Source organism: Egretta garzetta, unplaced genomic scaffold (assembly GCF_000687185.1).
Source record: "Egretta garzetta isolate BGI_Z169 unplaced genomic scaffold, ASM68718v1 scaffold96, whole genome shotgun sequence".
Classification (NCBI taxonomy): Eukaryota; Metazoa; Chordata; class Aves; order Pelecaniformes; family Ardeidae; genus Egretta; species Egretta garzetta.
This window is the reverse complement of record NW_009259965.1, coordinates 1,532,290-1,554,883: the sequence shown is the minus strand read 5'-3', so window position 1 is coordinate 1,554,883 and position 22,594 is coordinate 1,532,290. Positions and strand designations below refer to the sequence as shown.

General features: G+C 40.8%; 1 protein-coding gene across 1 annotated transcript in view; it reads left to right on the top strand.

Moving 5' to 3' along the window:
* The window catches only part of CPNE4 (copine 4), a 190,139-nt gene that overhangs the window by 52,856 nt on the left and 114,689 nt on the right, over nucleotides 1–22,594 (top strand). The window contains exon 2 of the mRNA XM_009640179.2: nucleotides 22,415–22,594. Within this exon, the coding sequence (XP_009638474.1) occupies nucleotides 22,415–22,594 (180 nt within the window). The remainder of the gene's footprint in view (nucleotides 1–22,414) is intronic.

Genomic DNA, 22,594 nt, shown 5'->3' with positions numbered 1-22,594 from the left:
ATGGAAAACAATAGGTGAAAGGTTTTGAGTGTCTTTCAAGGTGGGATGGTAGCACACTTGAACGATAAAGACTGGTGTCTGGAGCTCTGCTGGCATCTCAAATACATTTCTGACTAAAATGCAAATACGTCGGGTGAATTGAGCTGAGGAAGGGCTGATAACCTGCACTGTGTAAGGGCACTGCGGTGAGGTTTATCCCTGTAAGAAAGAATGTAGATTTGAAGAGAAATACTAAAGAAGGAAAAAAACTCTTTGAGCATGGTTTGCTTCAGAGGCACTGAAAACTTCCTCCTCTGACTGAAATGCTCAAGTCCTTTGCAAATATGATTAAAGTACCTATTTCTAAAAGCACATATATATAAAATATATGTATATATATTTTTAAAGAAGTTGTGTAGAAAAAATGCTGTTGTCGTCTGATAAATACAGACTACTTCTAGTAGCTCCCTAGCCCAATAACCATGTAAACCTGCGTTATACTGAGGCTGTCCTCATTTTTGTTAAAACAGCCTTGCGTTCCATATTCCATTTTCTTAAAGCTTCCTGAGAGACTCAGCTTTTTAATCCTATCAGGCTAAGTGGTGGAGGATTTTTTCCCTTACAATGATGAGCATTTTGTTGCCCATGTAGAATTGCATTACACAGGATTTCCTGCTCATTTACCAGGAACAGTCCGATGGAAGAAATTCCTATAGGAATAGTATTTGGAGTCAGGAGAAAGGTAAAGTAAGGGCAGATTCCCTCAGAGTTGCTCTTTAGTTCTAATGACTCTTGCTTATTATTTCACAAGGTACTCATATATGTCTTAGGTTACTGGAGGCAAAATGCTCCATGTTGAATGGGATAGCTCTGTTGCAGAGGAATTGGAAGTTTTTTTTTCCCTAACTGATGATATGCATCAGAGTAAATCATTTTGGCTAAACGGCTTCTGAAAATATTTTTTTGTCATCGTCTGTGAAGATTAATGAGGGCAAGGAGCAACATTTTATAATTTCTTGACATGAACTTTATGGTTGAATGCTTAATATGTGCACAATGAGCTTATTTTCCCCTTACCACTGTGAGACTAGACATTACTCTTAAAGCAGAACAGGGAATCTTAACACAAGATTGAATAGAAAGATCCTTGTATTTGCAAAGTTAACACAGAGCGAGCCATTTAAAATGTAAACCGAACCAAATGGTCCTATTTTTAGTGCAAGTGGGCTACACATCCACTGAACACTAAGGAGGTTTATGGTTTACTACCATTTCTTTAGGACAGTCGCCATCTGCTATTGAGTATGTTACTGAGCAGTGATGTGGTTTTGTTTTGGTATCTTACAAAGTCACCCTTCCCCTCATGTAATTCCTTCATATTATGCGCACGCTTACTGAAGTACATGCGTATCCAGGCAATAGGATGCTCCAATCATAAAGAAAAAATGGGAAGAAAATTTCAATGTTTAGATGCAATGTTGGTAAACAGTGTGTATCATCAGCAAGTGTTTTATTGGATGGCTAATTACACTTCTGTTAGCAGTTGTTCAGGAAAACAGATTTCAGAGCAGATTCTACACGTGTGAAAATCTAGAGACACATCTAAATATGCTTCCATGTGCATATGGATTTACGGCAGCTCTTCTGCCTCTCCTGACTTCTCTCTGCTGTTACTTCTTTGTGAGAAGTAAAGCCTGTGGTGGAAGTGTGTTTAGCATCAGCCTGCAGCTTAGAAGGATGGGGTGGACAGTCTTCCTCCCTAGTGCCAGTGCATGTCCTTCTGTCTCTGGGCTGCCTGGAGCCCCTACTGAGCAGTCACAATTTGATGGGACATGCTCGGATTCTGCCTTCCTTTCTCCAAAGAGAGTTAGCTATGGTTGGCTACCACAACCTTATGCTATTGACACGTCCTACAACAAATGACCAGTGTCTGACCAAAGGTCTACTTAGTTCAGCTGCTTGTCTCCTACAGGCCAATGATGGGTTGCATGGAGAAAGGAACTGGAAACAAGGCAAATACTGGCTAATGTTTTCTTTTTTATAGCTTCTCAGAATTTGTCAGTCAGAGAACTACAAGTCCCTTAAGGTAGAGGCTGGATTTTTTCATGAGAACTGGCGTACAGCTACCCAGCTTGGACCACAGGTAAAGGAGTCTGGGTCTTTGTGTCCTCCATCACAGGCTGCCCAAGAATCTGGTTCTCTGTTTCGCATGAAACTCTTCCATGAGTTGCATGTGGTTGAGTTTTGGGAAAGCAGGTGGGGATAGTAGTGTGTGCACACAGTTTGGAAGTGATATGAATTAAAAATGTGTTAAGTTGTAAATAGAGGTGTTGACGATATGGTTGGCAATAACAGATGTACTTGACAGAAGGTGTGGGTAGCTGTTTAGTGCTCAGGAGGAGAGCGTTCAGCCCCCCTGCTCTTCAGGAGTTTTATGAAACAGTGTCAAACCCAGTGTGTGTTTGAAAAGCACCTTCATCCTTTCAGCCAGCAGGACTGTATGTGCGGGAGAGCGTATGCTGGACTGGATATGTGTTTGCTGATCTGCTGCTGTTGTAATGTACATCTGTTGTGAACAAGAGAATGCTGTACAATCCTGCTGGTTTGTTTTGCTGTTTGTCACAGGATGCACCTAAAGCCAGGTTCAACAAGTCTTTTCTTGTAACTGATGAGTGCAGTGTCAGAGATATCATCTTGCTGCTTGTTGGCCACTTCTCCTAGTTCTGCTGAGAGCCTCCCAACCATATGTGCACTCCTGCACACACCACTTAAATTTTCCATATGCCACCTGACAAGCTTTCCATGGCACTTTATACGACCTTGAAATAACTCCCACTTCTTGTAACAAAATGTGTCATGTGGGAATATTTTGCCCTTTAGAATATTTCACAAAGGCTTCAGACCTTCTCATGAGATGAGCAGTGCCTTTCCGGAAAGATTTAGTTTTTCAGATTACTATAGTAGACAGTAAATAGTCTGCCACTATCACAAGCCAACAATATATTCTGGTCTTTTTGCCCCCTTAGATCTTCTGGCAGCTTTTTTCTATGCTATATTTTTGGTATTGCTGTCTCCATAGGTAACTACAGAAGCAAAAAAGTCTCTCAGAAGAGACTGTGGTATCTAATATGGGGACTGTATTAGTTTCTCATTTTTGTTGTTGTGACTCTAGGGAGTATGTCTCTGCAGATAACATCAAGGTGGTCCCTTGCCTCTGAATCTCAAGCCCCTGGATGATTCACCATAGCAATCACCTATGTGTCATTTTATCCACAGAAATTGGAATTTAAGCACAGTTTCAACTTAAGTTTTGAAATCTGGAGTGGACAGACCCTATGCAATTTTCCCTAATGCATCCAGGGCTTCGTCCAGGCATGACCAGCACAAGTTTGGATTTATGTTTCAACCCAGGAACATCTCAGCAATTGAATAGCATGAGAAAAACACCCACTCCAGAAACTTGCTGATTATTTCTAGAGATGTTGGCTTTTTTTCCTTTCTTTTTCATTCTGTGATTGGTTTTATAGCTGAGGAAAACTGTGCAAAGTACACTTTCATTTGGAGCTTTTTACATAAGCTACCTTCTAAAAAACAACTTGACCCAGGCCTTCCAATTCTTTTTCTGAGACTAGTTGTTTACATAGCTATGTCATGTTGCAAAAAGATCAGCGATATATTAAGAGTTTGGGTGTACAGCGCAGTGGGTTTATATTGGAGGGGGAAAAAATCCAAGATAGTGCTCTCAGGATTTTGTAATTAGGTAGGGGTTTTTTTGCCCTTGCCTTACAGTAATTCTATGCCACATTACAATTAAGAAATTGCATTTAAAAATACAAGTGTTCCCCGCAGAAGATAAAGGAAGGAAATCACTGCCCCTTTTCGTTAAGGTGGGTGTCATGATTAAGACAAATGCTGAAAGATATTCTGCATGATGGCAATTCCATGTAGGGTGTTACGGTATTTCTAGAATACAGGTGAGAGATTTTTAAAGGTTTTTTAAAGGTTGAGATTCTAAATCCTGTTGCTTCCATACGGAGTAAGAGCAGATATCAAGAACCATAACTTTATGTTGCTGAGGAAAGCTGTAGTAGTTTATCTGTGTTTTTTTCTTGTATGACCGAGTATGGTTATGGTAGTTCTTCAAAGAAATGCCGCAAAAAGCAGGCTTGCTACCTCTCAGGGATGCCCAGGTCCTCTTGAGTTTCTCTGCCTCAAAGACCATAGTAGTTGGGGTGCTGAAGCCAGGGCTTACGCACCCTGCCCCTCTGCGGTACTTTTTGGCCCAGATGATGTGTGTCTGAAAATAATCAACAGCAAATCTTTCCTATTAGTCTGAATCATGCTTGAACATTTAGAAAAATATTTATGCCACTGTGTGTAGCATTACTAACTGAAGGCCCAGTATAACTGTAGCAAGCAAATATAAGCTTGATTTGAACTATTGGGATAATTGTTAGGTCTTTGTCATTTCAGAGAGGTTTTTAAATTTCCACCTAGCAATGACTAATTCAAACAGGACTCGTGCAATTTAATCAGCAATATTGTTACTGTTAGCAGAGATTATTTTTAAGAGTTTCATTGTTACATAATTATAGTATTATGAAGTGCTCCAATTCACAAAAGACTTAGGTGCTTCATTACTTTTTTGCAGCCTGGTCATCCATTAAAACTGGGGAGACTTCTGCACCTACATGAAGGGAGGCACGTAAATGCTTTATTGAATCTAACTAGCAACACTACCTACTTTCCGTGAAAACTTTGTTTCTGATGAGTCTTGCAAAGTCTGGAAGATTTCATATATACACCCGTAAGCAGTTGTCCAAGAATAAATAGAGCAGCACATGAATAAAAAAGGACATTTTTGGAAAAAAACATATGACAGCAAATCTGTTCTTGCAGTATTTGTAGAAACACTGAAAAGTTTAGCAGTGATTGAAAACTATCTTTCTGCATTGTGGATTTACATGGGATCTGAATATTGATATATCAAGCATGGATTTACTGGCAGGGAAGCAGTATTAAGCAGCTTTGGGCCACGTTATCACTGGTGTGTGCACTTCCACATAGAATCATAGAATCATTTAGGTTGGAAAAGACCTTTAAGATCATCAAGTCCAACCGTTAACCTAACCCTGCCATCCCACCACTAAACCTTCTCCCTAAGCACCACATCTACCTGTCTTTTAAATACCTCCAGGGATGGGGACTCGACCACTTCCCTGGCAGCCTGTTCCAATGCTTAACAACCCTTTTGGTGAAAAAATTTTTCCTAATGTCCAACCTAAATCTGCCCTGGCACAACTTGAGGCCATGAGGTCACGTCAGCTAACACAGGTGCAGCTGCACAGATGTCCTTAAATCTTCCCACCCCTGTTATATCAGTGCCTATGGTGAAATAATCTGCTGCTAAATTAGATTATAGGGACATCTCCAATGTATCTTAGAAGAGCTAGTTGTTGCCTTTAAGAGTCAATGATTAGGAAGACAAAATACAGGCTGAACTGGAACGATGGGGAGAAACGAAGAAGCAGATTGCTCAGGTTTATCATACACGTCTTGTTTAATGGTTTTTGATTCAAAGTGAGTTGGTTTTGTTTTGGTGTTTGTTTTTTTTCATAAACAGTACATATACCTCTATTCATTCTGCAAAGTTGCAGGTCCTCTGTATCTGATTCATCAAATCAGTTTGCTTCATAAGGATCACAACTCATTATTCCTAATAGGATCATGGCCAAAATGTTCTCTTCTGAGCTGTCCTCTGTGTTTTGGTACACCTGTCCCTTAAAAATTTTGTGGCAGCAGCCTGTACAGCCATGTTTTCACATATGGGATTAATACTTAGGTTTCTCTGCTATGTCTTTAAATAGTTCATGGAAAAAACCCAACTTTTTCTAATGCTGATCTGGATTAGCAGAAGATTGCCCCTCCCTGCACCAAAACTGATTCTGAAATTGAGATAAGTGATTTACATTCCAAAAGGCTCATTAACCATGAAACTGCTATGGATTAGATCACTAATAGCATCCTGATGGTTGCATGCAACTTGGTAGCTAGCATTAAATCCATTTGAATTATAATGAGGAGGCCCTAATACATAAACATTTATTAGCAGTATTCTGTAGCTATAATGACTGCCAGCTCTGTATTTTAATTTTCACTAATGGTTTCATGCTTGTCCTAGATATTGTTGCTCACAGGACCAAGTGGGATGCTATGCTTTGGCAATTTACGGCAGAGATTCAAATCCCAGATACCAAAATCTAAAAGCATGAAATACTGGTCTCATTCCCTAGGTGTGACCCAACCAATCATGTCATTACAGCAGGGATTACAAAGGTTGACAGGGCCAACTTCACACATTTCAGGGCATTGCATCAACTCTCCCAGCTTGTGAGATCATTAAAAAAGAAAAAGATTAAGAAAAATCAATGTTCCCTCCATTTTACTTGTTTGCTGTCATCCAGTTTTCAAATTTCTGGCTAATTCTCCTTATACTTCAGAACTTTTCCCAAAAACATGAAGAAAAGAACATGAGTTAAGAAAACTGGTATTTTGTCATTTGGGATCTGTACAAGAGGTGCCAAAACTCATGCTTGCTGCACAATCAAGACAATGGGCAAGACTAGAAAGGATGGAAAAGGTTATTGCAACTAAGTCTTCAGTGCATTTACCAATTCCCTAGCCTACCCTCCTCCCATCGCTCTCAGCAGCATCCCAGCACAACTTTGTGTAGCTCACAGAATAAATACCTCTCTGCTTTTCTTTCCTCTGTGCTCCCAGACACCTCAGAGGAGCTGAATTCTTTTGTGGGAAACCTCCAAGCTGGGTTGTGCCTGTCCCACTACTCACTGCTTTAGATGTGACCTTCAAAAGTGCTGAGCACTTACAGTCTTTGCTGGAATCAGCTGGAACACTGGGAGCACAGGAACCTTAAAAATCAGGCTGCGCGTATCTCGATGGATAGGCCCTGAAACAAAGATGCCTGAAGTGAAAAGCCACTGTTTAATACATTTAGTCCTAAGAGATTGGCTTTGTGCAAACGCAGGAAGTGATGTGAGAGACAAAATAAAATCTACTGATAGAAATGCGAAGCCATCCTTTACTGCTGATAAAATAAAAGCAAAGGTAGAAAACTGAAGTTGACAAAGAAAAGAGAGATAAAGACCGTAGGACTCAATCTCAGCGAATAATTAGTTGATTGCAGTATTTTATTCCTGTTTTTCAACATGTCTAGATAAAGAAAGGCTTTCTCCTTGAGCTGCTTTCTTCTGATTAAATAGGAGGATTGTCCTATCAAAAAAGAACAGCTGGAATTTATTAGAAGGGGTAGCTCTTAATTTAAACCCAGTTGTCCTTCTGGAGATGAAGATTGTTTGAAGACCAGTTATGTCTCTGTTGTATCTCAATATTGACATGTTTTGTCACAGTTGGTATCTACTTCACCTGGTTGTCTTCATTTGAAGCTGAAGAGAGCAGTGTATCTGTGATAATTATTCTTTCATAACAGTCTTTATTCTGCAGGAATGGTAGTAAGACAGCAGGATGAACAATGTTCCACTCCTGATTGTATCATGGGAGCTTCATCCTACTCCTGTTGCTTTTCCCTAGCCTTTATTCCCCTCTAGCCATGCTAGCTATTCAACTGTCTTCTCCCCATTTCACGGTATGTCACTCTGCTGGACCACTAATGCCATTGCTTCAACCTGGCAGCAAGCAGGTCTTGGTTTTGTTTCTCAGTGTGCAAGGCGAGTTGGCTCAATGTCCTGGGCTGAAGCGCCATGTTGGGACGAGTCATTTAGTGAAGTATGTTTAAGTGTGTTTCAGGGCTGGCAACTGGAGCTACAAGCATACAACAGACTGATAGAGAATGGATTACAGGCTGGAATTCTTACACGTGTAGAACAACCTACCAGTGTCCCATCAGTGATCAAATGGCCTAAGAGCTCTATCAGTGATATCTATGTGCAGGCAATACTCTTATAGTAATAAAATCAATGCAAGTTGCACCCTGACATGCTGCTCCTGGTCTCCACTGTGTGGTTCAGCTAAGATACCTCTTGTACTTGGTTGCTACAAGGAGAGCTTTCTTTTGACTTTGTCAGTCATTGGAAGGTGCTAAAGGATTTGCTGCACCCTACCAGAGAGTACCTTACACCAGGGTTGGTTGGGAAGGCGGCAGGCTGATGGAGGTTTTCACGAAAGTACACCTCAATGAGGATACGTGCAGTGTGCCTGACCCATCTCTTCCTTGTTTAAATTTAGCAGGTATTAAAATTAATTTTTTTGGATGGAAGCATTAGATAAACTTTCTGAATATATCAGTTGACAAACAGCATGCCTGAAATTAGCATATTAATATGCTGAAAGGCCAGTTTAGAAAAAATCTTCTATTTTATGTGAAAAAACTTGAATGCATGTCACACTGCAGATACATAGTAACAGTGCTACTGGTTTCCATTGTTTTCCATTTCCATTGTTTAGCAAGACATGAAAATGCATATTTGAGTTTTGTTGACTTCAAAATTACTGGTATTAGGCAAAGACCTCAGACACACTGAGAGCAAACTGAAATCCACTCAAGCTTTCTTTGGTTTATAACAGGTTTACAGTCACCAAAAGGTGAAGGCAGCAGAGCCTTACTGCCAAATGTGGTACTTCTGTATGAGTCCAGCATGGCAGCCTCTTGGGACAAGAAAATACTTTATCGTATTTGTTGCATTCATTTTTCTTCTATTTTTTTAAAGTGGATAAAATGCAGGACACTTTAGCCAAAATGTCTCGCAGTGATGTGTTTCACCCCAGAGGCAGCTCATAGCTTTTTAGCAGTGTCAGCAAAATTAAATTTTTGGACCCCATACATAAAGACAAAGTGGCTTATGAATTACTTAGTAACTAATTAATCAAGTTCCATTGCAGTGGTCCCCCAGGGCAGGTGGTATTGGAACCAGGGGCGAGGAAGCGTGAGGGCTGTTAACAGCCTTGGGCATGACTGTCTCCTGAGCAACCAGGTTGTAACCCCAGCTGGGCTGTGCATGCAAACTGGGTGAGAACTGGGATCTTGCTACATGGTCTCAGCATGCTGAACTGCTTGGGTGTGCTGAATATTTTGCTTCTAATCTCTAAGCCAGAGCAACCTGGGCAGCATTTTTATTTTGAAGCTGTGTTTTCTCATGCCTATGTGTCTGCCTGTGCCTGTAGCCAGCCTTAATATGAGCCTCAGAAGGGCAGCCCTGAACTAGGCTTGGGCAAGTCTCCATTGAAACCTGCATTGCTACAAGCTGCTGCTTTGTAGCTTCAGTCATAGCTAAATTTTAAAGTCTACCAGGAAGACCAAATGCTGTTAACGCTGCTTATTGGTCATGACCTACAGGGAACTGTGCCTACAGTTTCATGGGGCTTACCGTGAGTTCCATGGGGTTTACCTGAAGGTTGCTCAGATTTAGCTATTCTGTCATATTTTTGGCCTAGGTTTCTTCTGTAGCCATATTGACTGCTGTCCTAATGGACAGTACCTTCCATGGGACATGGTGCTCAGTTTGTTGGCTGTTTCGTCGTAAGTTAAAACCCCCGAGCACCAGGGCTGAAATATCTCATGGTGGAATATACAGCATCTTCATCATGAAACGGTTGCTCTTTAAAGTAGTCAGCAACCTCTTATGTACCCTTCATACTCTGGTGTAAAAACCCCAAACTCCCTTACCCTTCTGGTATGCTGTATGGAGATAAAGAAAGAAATCAGCAGGTATAATTTCACTGTGATTGATTATACTTTGTCTTAGGCTCTTCATGCTATTAGACTTGTGTTTTCTTAAGCTTACTGCCTAAATAAGACAGGAAAGCCTTGAAGTGAATATTTGCCTCTGTGTTGCACATCTGAAGTCTGTGCTATAAAGTAGGAAGTAATAATAGCTCTGACTGACAGGATCTGAAGGACAATGAGATTAGTTGGGAAATAAAGAGAGAACGTGCAGAGATGGGAAATTGGTTAATTATAACAACATAAAAGTAAAATGAAGTTTGGAAAAAAAAATTAAAAATTGAGGGACCACTGTAAAACATTGCTGAATAACATTAGAATATTCTCTCTCGAACCAAGAATAATGAAAACAGCCTCTGAAATGGAATGATGTGTTTAATTAATTGATATAATTAGGATGTTCTTGCAAATGCAGGTGTAAGTGCTGAATTGGGTTTTCTCTTTACAGCAAATGAGTTTTTGAAGGAATTCAAATTTATTTTGCTAAGACATGACATAACTCTGTGTACTGTCTTGCATCTGGTAAAGCACCTGATAAAGTAGCAAATCAGCTGCTGAAGGGTATTTATCACAGATGAGGAAAACATCCTTTCTGAGCTCAGAGCTCTTCGGTGCACAAGGGAACCTCCTCATTTTTCTGTCCCTGTGGCCTCAAATAGCAAGGTGCTAAAACTTTTGAGAAACTTATAGCATTTAGGCACCCAATTCCCTTGATTATTCCAGCTCTAAAGTAATACAATCAGCCATGTAATATTGAATCATTATGGAGCATGTATAACTTACAGCAATAAGCCTATATTTACAGTATGTAGAACATGATAGTAGGAAATAGAAGTTGATATGTTGACTACTTTCACTTAATGGAAGTACCCACAAGACTAACACTTGTCTTTTATGATCAAATCATGTGCTCACTAGTTGAAAAAGTCAACACTCAGCATCCCTGCTGTTGCCGAGAGGCATACTGGAGGTGGATTTGGTGTGCTCTGCACATTTGAAGCTGCTTCACAGCTATGCGTATACCAAACAATTTTATAATACCCTGTGAATGTAAGAGGTGCTGTTGTGTATGTGTGCTGTATATGTCTGATGTATATGGACATGTCGGGCATATTGTTTGCGAGCAACTGAAAGGTGTAACACTTTACAGAAGAGTCTGCAACCATTACAGGAAGCAGCTTTGGGCTGCTTATTGCCCAAAGTGGTTGGTGAAAGCAAGTCAGATTTAGTAAAAAATGGTCCCTAGCTGCAGTCATTCTCAGGGAAGGGAAAATTGTGATCATGTCAGGTTGAGCTTGTATATCTTTGGATAGCATGCATGTATATCAGTCTAGATTACGAGGCTTTTGTTTTCCAGAAATCATTTTGGAATAAATATTCCCAGATAAATAGAGGAACCATAACTCACTGAGATCCTTCAAGAGTAGTACAAACCAAACAGCTCCCGTGTCGGGAGTATGATAGGATGCTGTCTGCAAAACTGTAATACAGCTCTGCTGAACTTGCTCTCCATTTCTAATCGTGTACTATTCAATGCCAGAATGTGTGTTTGTGGGTGTAATTGGGCTGAAAACCAAAGAATATTGTATTCTATTTTCCCATTTTTTTGTGGTAGTTCACAGAAAGGCTTCCACCGCTGTTCCTGGGTAGTGGATCAAGCTGTTGGGCTGCTATAGTTTCAGCAAATGGCAACCCTGTTGACAAGCTTAATAAGATGCATGTGTAAAAGAAAAGAAAGAATGCGAGTTGCTTATAATGGACATGAGTCACAAGAAATTTGTTATTTTTCTAGGCAGTCATTCCAACACGTAGTCCATATTCCCCAGTTGTGTGGGAGGACTGGAGTTGGCCTTGTAAATTGTCACTTCTAGTATAGGAATTCAGGAAAGCCTGGTAAAGCAGCGTGTATCTTGCGTAATAGTGCATTGCCTTCCTGCTGCTAATGCCTTGATGATATAATTGATTTAGCAGTTGAATTACAACATTAAAAGTTAATTAATAAATCTTTAATTATGAGCACTTTGATAGCAAATTAATTTCTTAAACTAACAACTTGACTAGGCCTGTATCAATTGACATAATTCATTAACCCATGTGAGAATCCATATTAGTTACGCTTAACTTACCTGAGTGTATGAGGCAGGAGATCTTTCTCAGTATAAATAAATTATCAGATCACTATTTATAGTCGGTTAATTAACGAGCAAATTACTGGAGCAGTGTATATTTCCTACTTAGTATAATGTAGTCCCACCAATACTCAGTGAGTAAAGGATCATCCCATTACTTCATTTTTCTCTGTTCTCAGTTACCTGTAAGTTCCTGAGCAATGGTACGATGCCAGATTTTTCTCCTTGATCAGTCCTGTGCCACCATGTGCTCTTCTAAAGACCTCTTTGCAGGCTGAATTGCTGCTCAGCAGCAGGAAAGATCTGCACTTTTGACTAAATGGGCTGGCACTGCAACACATTTGCCCATCTTCTAAATCTCTTGCCCTCCAGGACGTAAGGCAAAGAAGAAACATGTCTGTAATTGCTGTGGAAGCCTGGTGTCCAGAATGTGAGATTACCTAAAAGTGGCAATACTGGAAATTAATTCTGGAAGTCAGTTTTGGAGTAACAAAGGGTGGAATTAGCAAATAACTACCTTGCGTCCTGATTAGAGTGTGTTTGAATTAATTTCTTTTTAGTCCAATGCTGCAGCAGAATCTTGCTATGTGAGTACAGTATTCTGATAATGAACTGAGGATTCCCAAGCAATGGCATTTGAAAAAAGCAACCTTCAAGTACCTGGCACATTTTAAATCATATTCCAAAACCCAGTAAAGTTGTAGTATTTTTTGTAGCTGTCATGCAGGCAAGGTCACACATTGCATTGTGAATCAAAAGAATATTCAAAACAGAATTTCCTTTGAAAGTAAAGAACTTCAAAATTAAAGTCTCCATGGGGAAAAGCAGTCAAGTAATTGATACATACCTTGATAAAACCCTGTCCTTTCTTGCACAAAAATAACCAACAAATCTGTGTTTCTCCCTACAAGCAGACTTAAAATGAGCAACCAAGTAACAACAAAACTGAAACTCCATCAGTGAAGACCCATATTCCCAAGGCTCACTTTCTAATCGGTGGGGGCAACTGTGTGGAGAATATCTGGCTGAAGAGCTTTCAAATAGCTGCATAGTGCTCTGGCTTTCAGACTGCTGCCAGGCACTGCACTGCGTATCAGCATTTTATGGCTAGTCAAGAGTGGAGCTAAATGGTATAATATGTGAATGTTTTTGTTGCTACTTCGAAGGACCAGTCTTGTCCTCTACAAAAAAGCCTGTGTCCTCAGAGACATGTAAATTAAGAAGATTGGATTGAAGCTTTCAACATGAAATGAAGGTTGGGGAATAATAAATGGCAGTCGTCATAGTCTCTGAACGTCTGGGCTGTATTTGGGATATGAAGTAAAGGAAGATTTAGCATCCAGGCTTCAGGGCTCAGCTTTGAGGTAGCATTCAAGAGTTTTGAGTGAAAAAATTAATTCTCTTTTTTCTTATGCCAGTGTAATCACATCTGAGTGGGTTACGGCACCTTATCCCATGAGTTGATGCAGGTCATTATCCACTTGTGTTGATGTTTGCTGAGCGCTTGTTAAATATGCAGGGAGCACAGCACATGGATATCTCCTGCCACCAAGCGATTTCTGTGAGGTCCTTTTGCAGTACTTATGGCTGGGTCAGGATGTGGTGACTACCTCAGACAAAGCACTCTTTAATATCAAAGTTTCTATAGCTGCCAATTTTATATGATTGTTAAGACTCTGAAGGTCTTACCAGAATATGATAAAGGGCTTTGATGTGAGTAATTTCATTTGCTGCCTGAACCCTCTAGCAGGACTAGCATAATCATTGCTTGTCTCTATTTAGTGACTCTGCAGGAGTTAAGCTGGTGCAGATGAGAGTGCGGCACTCTTATTGCTGCCTGCTCCAAAATACGACTCAGTCCATGGCTGCAGTCACACTGGAAGGGGTGGCCTCCAGAATATCGTCACCTGCAGCTGCTGGCCTTATGCAAAGGGAGCCTTGGGTAGTTTGCTTGTGACAAGAGTGTGTGGGGGCTGCTCAGTCTTTTTTTTTAAACTTTGACTCACGGTTATCTATTTCAGCCTGGTGTTAATGCAGAAAGGCAGTTCTTGAGTTGCTGTTGTTTGATGTATATGGCAGCTGGCGGTAAAATCGGAGGGACAGTGGCGATTCAAATTGAACAGAAATCTGCTCTAAACACTTCTGAAAGGGGAGCAAAGAGATTTTGGAGATAAAAAGGGAGGGGTCCTCAGGCACCTTTGGAAAATCTCCTGTCAATGACACTATGATCACAGCATGTCATCAGCACAGAGGCTCCTATATGAAGATGGAGCCATACACTCCCCTCAGCTGATGAAGAGCATCAAAGGTCTGGCATAGCATTTATACTAAGTGGTAGCTCCCGTTGGGGAGGGCTGGCTTTGTCTCACAGACTAATATTATACTGTGTGTACCTCAAGTTAGGTAAAATAAACATTGTTATTAAAGTCAAGGCTTTAAAGCAACTAGTTATTTGGAAAAGTAAGCCTAAATTTTTGGGTGCCCAAGAGAATATTCTGTTAGGTCACCCCTGAGTGATAGCTTGTAGCTAATTATAAGGACAACTTCATGGCTTAAGCAGGAATACAGATGAAAAGGCTTGCACAATCCTCTCTGCTGAGGCATGAGCACTACCCAGGGCAGTGATAGGGAGGGCCAAACTATGAGAGATCCCTGAGCATGCGGAGGAACCCACCCTGGAAACTCCAGGTGAAATTAAACCCTTGTGCTGCTTTGCAGGAAGTTCAGTTGCTTGTCAAGAAGTTGCTCAAGTCTTTTATGTGTAACTGAAGTGACATTTTCTCTTCAGACTTGTCCTTCTGATCTCTAGCAGGAATCAAAATATTGCACACAAAAATTAAGAATTACATGTGTTCCCATATTAAATGTAAGAAAATGTATAATATCTTCTAGAAAAGGCAATTATCACTATCTTGCTAAGTTATTGTGGACCTTTCACTCTTCAGTCCAGTTAATCATTGTTCATTGGAAAGACCTTAATTTATGCTTCATTAATGATGCACTCTAAATAGACATTTTGCTTTTCAGGTTCACTGAAATGTTTTGCGACTGGCTTTTCAAAACTGGTTTGAGTAGTCACAGCGCAGCGGCTGGTACAAGAAGTATGATCCTTTATAACCCAAGGGCAATAGATGGGAAAACCCCTCATGTTTCACAGTTTTTAAATACAGAAGAAGTTCTGTAATTAGTCTCAGAGAAGCTGCAGTGTTTATGTTTGTCCTCAGTTAAAAATTCAGGGCTGGAGTTCTTTGCTGTTCCATGTTAATTCACAGGAGGCAAATTAGAATTGCCATCCATGTTTTCCTTACCATCCCTGAGCCTGGACTGGCCAGGCAGTAAGTAAAAGCCTTTGCAGATGACACAATCTGGGGTTTCCTCCCTTCCAGGCGAGGAGCTTTCTTGGGGAGTGGGTCTCAGTTCAGGAGTTCACCAACCCCTCTGCCTGTCGGTGCTTCCCCGTAATGAGCTGGCAGACAGAGAAGAGTCAGTGCAGCGCCAGCAGCCAAGCTGACCGTGACTGGTTCAAGAGGCCAGGATGAGTGGAGGATTAGCAAGTGATATGTGTGCAGACATTTGGCAGCTGGGACTCACTTCTACATGAGCACAGCATGACCCAGAGGCACTGCAGTGCCGGGGCCCTGGTGACCCTTCACAGCCTTACACACCACATGTGGGACCGGTGTTGGTGTTGGACATTGGCCGGTGTTCCCATGCCACCAGCGCTACGGCACTGCATTCATGTGTCAAGCAAACTGAAGACCGTATGAGTAATTTTAAGGCATTTCTTAGTGTCAGGAAAGGTGAAGTCATGTGGTGGGACATGACTGCAATCTGTTTCTCTGGGACAGCGAGTATTTTATAATATATAGAAAACAGAATGCAGAGGGAGCTGTGTGAAATTCAAAGGGATTATATAATGTCTCCCTACAAAGTAACATTTTTAACTTCTTTGCTTTCATTGTAGTCCATACAGGGACTAAAAATTATCACTCCAATCCAAAAGATTTGGGTTTCGTGACATTAGGCTGAGAAGACTCAGTGTCCTCTAATTCCCAGAACTATTTGAATGAAATGAAAGGTTTTTTTTCCAGAGGAGAGTAAACTAAAAGCGGGTATCTAGTGCCTTCAAGGACGGTGTGACTACACATTCATGCATTAGTTGAGCACTTACACTTTTTTTCTCATATCTGAGCTTTCCTAAATGGAGGGATACCTTTGTACTTTCCAGTATTTTCATGCAACCTAGAAACCTAGACTTACAAAGGAGGTCGATGACAACAACTGCACATGGTCCTAAAGCTAAAGGGCAGCATTGTAGCTTCCCCAGAGATGCCTTTTGTTCCAGAAAACTGGGCATACCCTTGGCACAAGGGTTCACCATCAATTTAGGTCCTGTTTTCTTCATACTGGCAATTGACCATCACTCTTGCCCGTCCCAGCTGAAACCATCTCCCTGGTTTCATCAGTTCCTGAATAACATTACCACAATTTGTCTGCCACTAGCAGTTAGCAGGATAATTGCATCCACAGGTTTTTTGCAGGTTTTCTAACTGTGAGAGCTTGCGGTTTCTCAGAAAAGACTCTGAAATCTCTACTGGCTGGGAGTCTGCCAAGGATCGGTATAGAACCTCAAGTGCAGATACTGAGTGCCTGTCTGTGCAGTGGCTATTGTAACTATTTCATGTTTTGTTTCTGAGTGAATGAGATAAACTATATGCAAATAGCTTTCAACAATCATATTTCTTTTAAAAGCTATGAGCATATTAGGCAAACTCCATCCAGGAACTTCCCAAAGAATTTATACATAGTGTATATTATAAATTATCTGTTTCCTGCTTCAGAGCAATGAAAAGTAACTGAGAAAATAAAAGTAATCAAGCAGAGGACAGTCAGTGGCTCTGAACAGAGAAGTGGGCTTTCTTAATGAAGAACCTTTCAAGTAAGAAATAATAATGCTTGTTTTACTGTAATTCCAGTGGTTTAGACTGGGGCCCCTTGAGGCCTGTGCTGTTTCCATATATTAGTTTTTCCAGTGCTTGAAAGCAGGTCCTCATGGTTGTGACTTGGAGGTATACAAGCTATCTAATATTTATGTCACATATATAAAAGAAACTAATTGCAGTAATTTCCAGACCATTCATGTTAAACACTTCTCTTCCAGCCAACCTGCGGCCAAAAGGTTTTTGCCAACATTGACAAGATTGTGCTTAGCTCTGAGCCCTACGGTCTAAAAAGAGTTAAAGACCTATTGGGGTTTCTTTTCACTGTTTTCAAACATCAATTAAACTGAAAACAAGGGCTATAAATTATGGTGACCTTTGCAATGACTTTTCATTTGTGGGATAGAGATGTGATGGTGTGAAAGCACTGTTAATAATAAAAAAAAATATTAATAACTTTCTCAGGAGCCGCCAAGCAAAGTGTAAATTGCTTTCTGCTTGGTATCAAATTTTCATGTAAGGTACTGTATCATGGAAATTTTTAGTCTTGTTAGAATTCAGATGACCTAAAAATAATGCTACCCCTTCACCTCTGTACATTTTGTCATCTCAGCTGACAAATGCGATTTTTTCTAGATTTAATCAGCATTTTATAATGACTTCTACTGAAAATACAGGCTGTTGGTTTTCCCTTGTTGGCCTGTAAAATGTATAGGGAACTGTGGGTTTATTTGTTAATCTAAGAACCGCTAAAAATGTAACAGCCACAAAAAACATGCTTTGGGCTGAATAGCAGCACCCACTCTCTATTTAATGGAATTTGCATGTTTATGGCTTTTCAACTAGGTTTTTAAAAACACTTGAGGAAATGCAGCGCCAGTGTAAGTTTTCAGACCATAGTTCTGTAGACCAAAGATTCTCCTTAGTTCATGAGATAGCTATACCATTATTGACTATAGCATTGCCATGCTAATTCATGAGCCTGATTAAAATTTCCGCCAAAGATTTGTCCTTTTGGTGGCAAGGCAGTGAATCCTCCCTGGCCCTTTGACTCTTGGCTGCTCTTGGCTTCAAAGATGTCAGGTAACAACCACTGAAAATATGTTGCTTTTGTGCTAGTTACATGTTTGCTGGAAATACAGCGGAGAGCAGATAGGTACCAGCTATCTATGTGGGACACAGTTCTTCACACTGCTGAACTGTGCTAAACGCTGAAGCGTAGCCTGGAGCTGCAGAGCTTCAGGTTCTGTAGATAATTCCCTGGTTCCTAAGGGCATGCTGAGAAAGCTGTGTTTATGATCACTTGAAAGCCTTAGATACCAGGTGACAGTGAGCTACATAATCCTTGTTCATCCTTGTATGTGCACTAGCTTACACTTTCATCTAATTTTGGTAGAAGAAGACAAAAATTCCTCCTCAGGCTGACTCTTTTTCCTCAACTTCATTTTTCACCTGATGATGGAAGATGGAGAGGAGATCCTCAGCCCTTAATTTAACCATTGAATTACTTCTTTGTCAGTACAATTTTAGCTAGGATGAAGAATTGTTTCCTCACTGAAATTGCCATGTTTATCACAGTTCTGCAAAGCTCACTGCTTTTCAGTAGCTCACAGACAGAAGATGCAAGCAGCGTAAGAAGCCTGAATTTTAGTATTTGTTCATCTGTCTTTTGAGCTTCCTTTAATTTGATGCTATCTGACTGCAAAGACAATTTTGCAGTTCTTCAGCAGTGATGGTGGGTCAACAGGAAAGCAGACAAACATTTCTGCTAACTGTCCACCCACGGTGAGTGGTACAAAGAGAAAACAACTTTCAAACCCAGCTTCCAGCTTCCTCCGTGTTTGACGAGAGGATTTAGAAGGCCCAAAGCAAGAAGTCCTTTTCTTTTCTATATTTTAATTCCTGCTGTTGAGATGGTGCTTTACACTGTGGAGGACTACTTTGGTGTTTGTATGTCATTCATAGCTCCCCAAGGGGAAGCTCACAGGGTGGCTGCATCCAGATGGGCCTGCCAAGTAATGCTGGCTGCTCAGCAGGGTGCCACCTTCTGTGGAGTGACAAGGGCCTAAAGAGATGAAGAGGGAAAGCAGCATGAGTCCATCCCAGGAGGTGAAGATGCAAGTCCTTTTCTCTCTGTATAAATTGTCCTTGAAGGGAAAGTGCAGGTAAAGCTGCACCATGAAGCAGATGTTAGGATCGTGGTGTCAGCTGAAGCACTGCTCTTTTTAAGGTCAATTTTAACTGTTGTCACAGCCCAAAGGTGCATGTAGCTGTCAATTGTTTCTTCTGAAAATTCATTCTGCTTTAATAAATTGGAGAAATTCCTTGTTCTAGTAAAGTCTCGAAATAACAGATGGCTCATATGTCAGGCATCAGCAAATCCTAAAGCTGTGGGCATGACCCCTGTCCGTGTCCTGTTGAGAAATCTACCTGCCTTCAGGATTAGGTTGCCCAAGAGTTTGGTGGTTTCTGTAACAAGACCAAAAGTGTAAGTTCCATTTGCTTATGACATGCTGTTGTTGGACTTAAAAGCTCTTTTCTGCAAAAGTAATGGAGATTTAATGTGGTTGCTGGTGTTCTTCATTGTGTTTTGGAGAACATTCAAGCTGAGAAGTTCTAACTTTCTGAATGTTCAGTTGATGAAGCTGAACTGTGTTTTCTTTAAGCATTTGAGCCTACATCATCCATGCGGGCAGAAGTGCTGTTACGGATTTTGGGTGACAACAGGATTAGGAACATTTGGCATGAGGTCGACTTCTTGTCAGACTTCTATGGACCTGTGTTTCAGGTTAGCATGGAACATGTCACCAGATTTTGCTTGAAATTAAACAGGCCCTGCAGGTATTGGGATAAGTTGTTGTGGTCAAAAATAAGTCAGCCTTTTTTTTTTAAGTGTCTGCAGCACTGTAGATCATGACCTTCTTGATGATTATCAGCATGATGCTGCACCTAGCAATAGTATTCTCACCAGTTTTCATTAAGGTTTCACACTCATCCAGCATTTCTAAAGAGAGTGTTAAGGCTTTACAATTGAATATGAGAGCAGGAATACTCAAGATAAGATCAGCCTCTAGGAAGTGGCCAAAGTCAAATGGAGATTATACCTTGTGTTTACATAGCAGCTTTTCACCTAGAGGATTCCATGAGAGTTAGTGAATTTATTGAACTGTTCCGTTCACCACTGCTTCTTGGTTCTGAGTCACTCCAGCTGGTTATCAGTGCTTAGCCCTGCTGCACGGTAATCAAAGCGAGGGAATGGAGCTGGGCTTCCCATGCTGAGGACCCTGCCAGACTTTCTAGCCAAAGAGTAGGGTAACTGTGAAATGCACTGACAAAGCAGGCTGGAGACAAGGTAAACTAATGAGGCTAATACTATTGCACGCTGCTGACTGCTGAGAGAGGCACAAAGAATTTTATATCGCTTGTGGAGCTGTTGGCATTGCTTCTTTCAATATAGATTTCTCTCACGTAATCCCATGCTCTGACATGATGGCTTGATGTATCATCTCAATAATGTTGGAAGACTGGGGAAATTCAGTGAAATGGCTGTATTTCAGTAATGTGTCTGTCAAGGGAAGGATGTCAGTCAATCACAGGCTGGAAAAAGCAAACAGTGTCTTATCGCTATGTGAGACTAAAATTCTTAATGTCCCTGTGTGCAGACCTGTGCCTCCATTTTCAGGCACTTCACTCCCTTAAACAGTCACGTATTTAACCTGTGTTGAGCACAAGTGCAAATCTTGCTGCATTTCACAGTGGAGAACCATTTCCCCGCATTCCAGCAGCAACGTAGAGATGAGGAGAAACAGTAACAAAAAAACTTCAGTTACAGCCTGAGGAGATCTGCCATACCAATGAAGTAATTAAAATGACACCATTAAATTAACAGTCTACACACTTACAAGGAATGAGTTTAGGAGATTGCTGTGGCTACGAAGAGAGATTTAAAACTGATCATTTAAATGGATCGAATCACTTTCTACTTAGAAGAGATCTCAGGGACATCCCATTGAACTGACTGGTCATCTGGCATAGGGAATATTTCATGTTGTAGCAGTAATGGTGATTTCAAGTCACATTGACTGCAAGTGGTTATCAAAAAGTTTTTGAGATAGGTTAAGCACCTGAATGAAGGTAGTTGGTATCCTTTCTCATTTATGTAATTCTTATTACACTTTGTATCACTGTTATCAGAACCATCCTTTTTAGCGAGTCTAAGCAAAGAGATTAAGAATTGAATTTGTAAGGCTGCTTTCCTTTTTGTGGTGCTCTCGTCTTGGCCTCGTCAGAAGACATTGACACAGCTGTGTGAGGAGACAGCAATGGTAGCACTGGTTTGCATCTGTTCGATGACTGGTAGCATCTGTTTGATGATTAACTAAAGGATTTCAGCTGTTAGAGCTGTCAATCTGACACCTTTGATGAGCACTAAAATAAATCTGTGCTACTAGAAACTGCTCATTTTTCCCCCCTGCTTTTGATTTACTTGACTTGTTGTGTCCTTGCCAATAACTACTAGCAAGGCTAATGCATTATAAACTTTGAAAAGTGAAGCAAGCGGCTGTCGTTTTTTGCACAACAGATGTTCCTGATCCGGAATCAGACAAAGGATCTCATCGCTCTTACTCTGAGCAATTTAATTTGTCTGTTCCATGGCACACCAGGCACCTCCTGTCTAGTGACTGACGTGCCCAAGTCCTACTTCATTTTAGGATCAGTTTCTTTAATCTTAACAGAATTATTAGGGTTTTTTCTGTGCCAGAGCAAAGAGAGTGGAAAAAAGGAAATTGCTTCATTGCTTATGGTGTCACCAATAATGCATCATAATGAAAAGTAGCAAAGGCCTATTTCAAAATAGGAAGCCCAAGTACTACATTTTAAGAGAACTAGAAAGTACTCTATGAGCACTTTTTTGAAGAAATAGCAATTTAGATTTGATGGTGTTTCTTTAGCAGTTGTAAGGCTCAGAAGTAGGGATAAGCAGCATATAATCCATCAAATTCTTGTAATACGACTTAGCAAGGTGGAAAAATTGGTATATTTTTAGGAAAAGTTGTTTGCTGTGGATCCAGTTCTCCACTCCTTAATCATGCAAGTTGTCCAAAATGAGTAATTACTCAGGTTTTTGATTGCTTTTCCATGTAGTTTGATCTGACTTTATCGTTCTGCTGCTGTTTTGTAGTGATGGATGGGTACTGCTGGAGATGTAAATTATATAGTTATTCTGTAGTTACGTTCCCAGTTATTAGTCCGGCACAAAAGACAGTTGTTTTGCCTATGCACAGCTCCTGACTCTGTCCCCTGACTGACCTAGTATACCTAACGGCGAGCAGTCCTTGCTCACCTTGCAAAGGAGGCTGCAGACCCTGCATTGTTCCTACTGATATCTGCCAAAGATTTTCTGGAAGGGAGAGGCAAGGAAAGTTGGCCATATCTTGTGCATGTGGCCACCCTGCACAGCTGCTGCTGCCAATACAAATGGTAGTGTTTGTGGCCACAGTCACAGCTGTCAGTCCTGATAAATGAGCAAACTGTATTTGAGGAGCTTGTTGTAGTCCATCACTGGTAGAAGGAGAAACCACTCATATGACCTCTTTTCCATTTGGCAGGTTGACAGGACAGAAGTGATTCGAACCTGTATAAATCCCATCTTCTCCAAGCTGTTCACGGTGGACTTCTATTTTGAAGAGGTGCAGCGGTTGCGGTTTGAAGTCCATGACATTAGCAGCAATCACAATGGGCTGAAGGAAGCAGATTTTCTTGGAGGCATGGAGTGCACTCTTGGACAA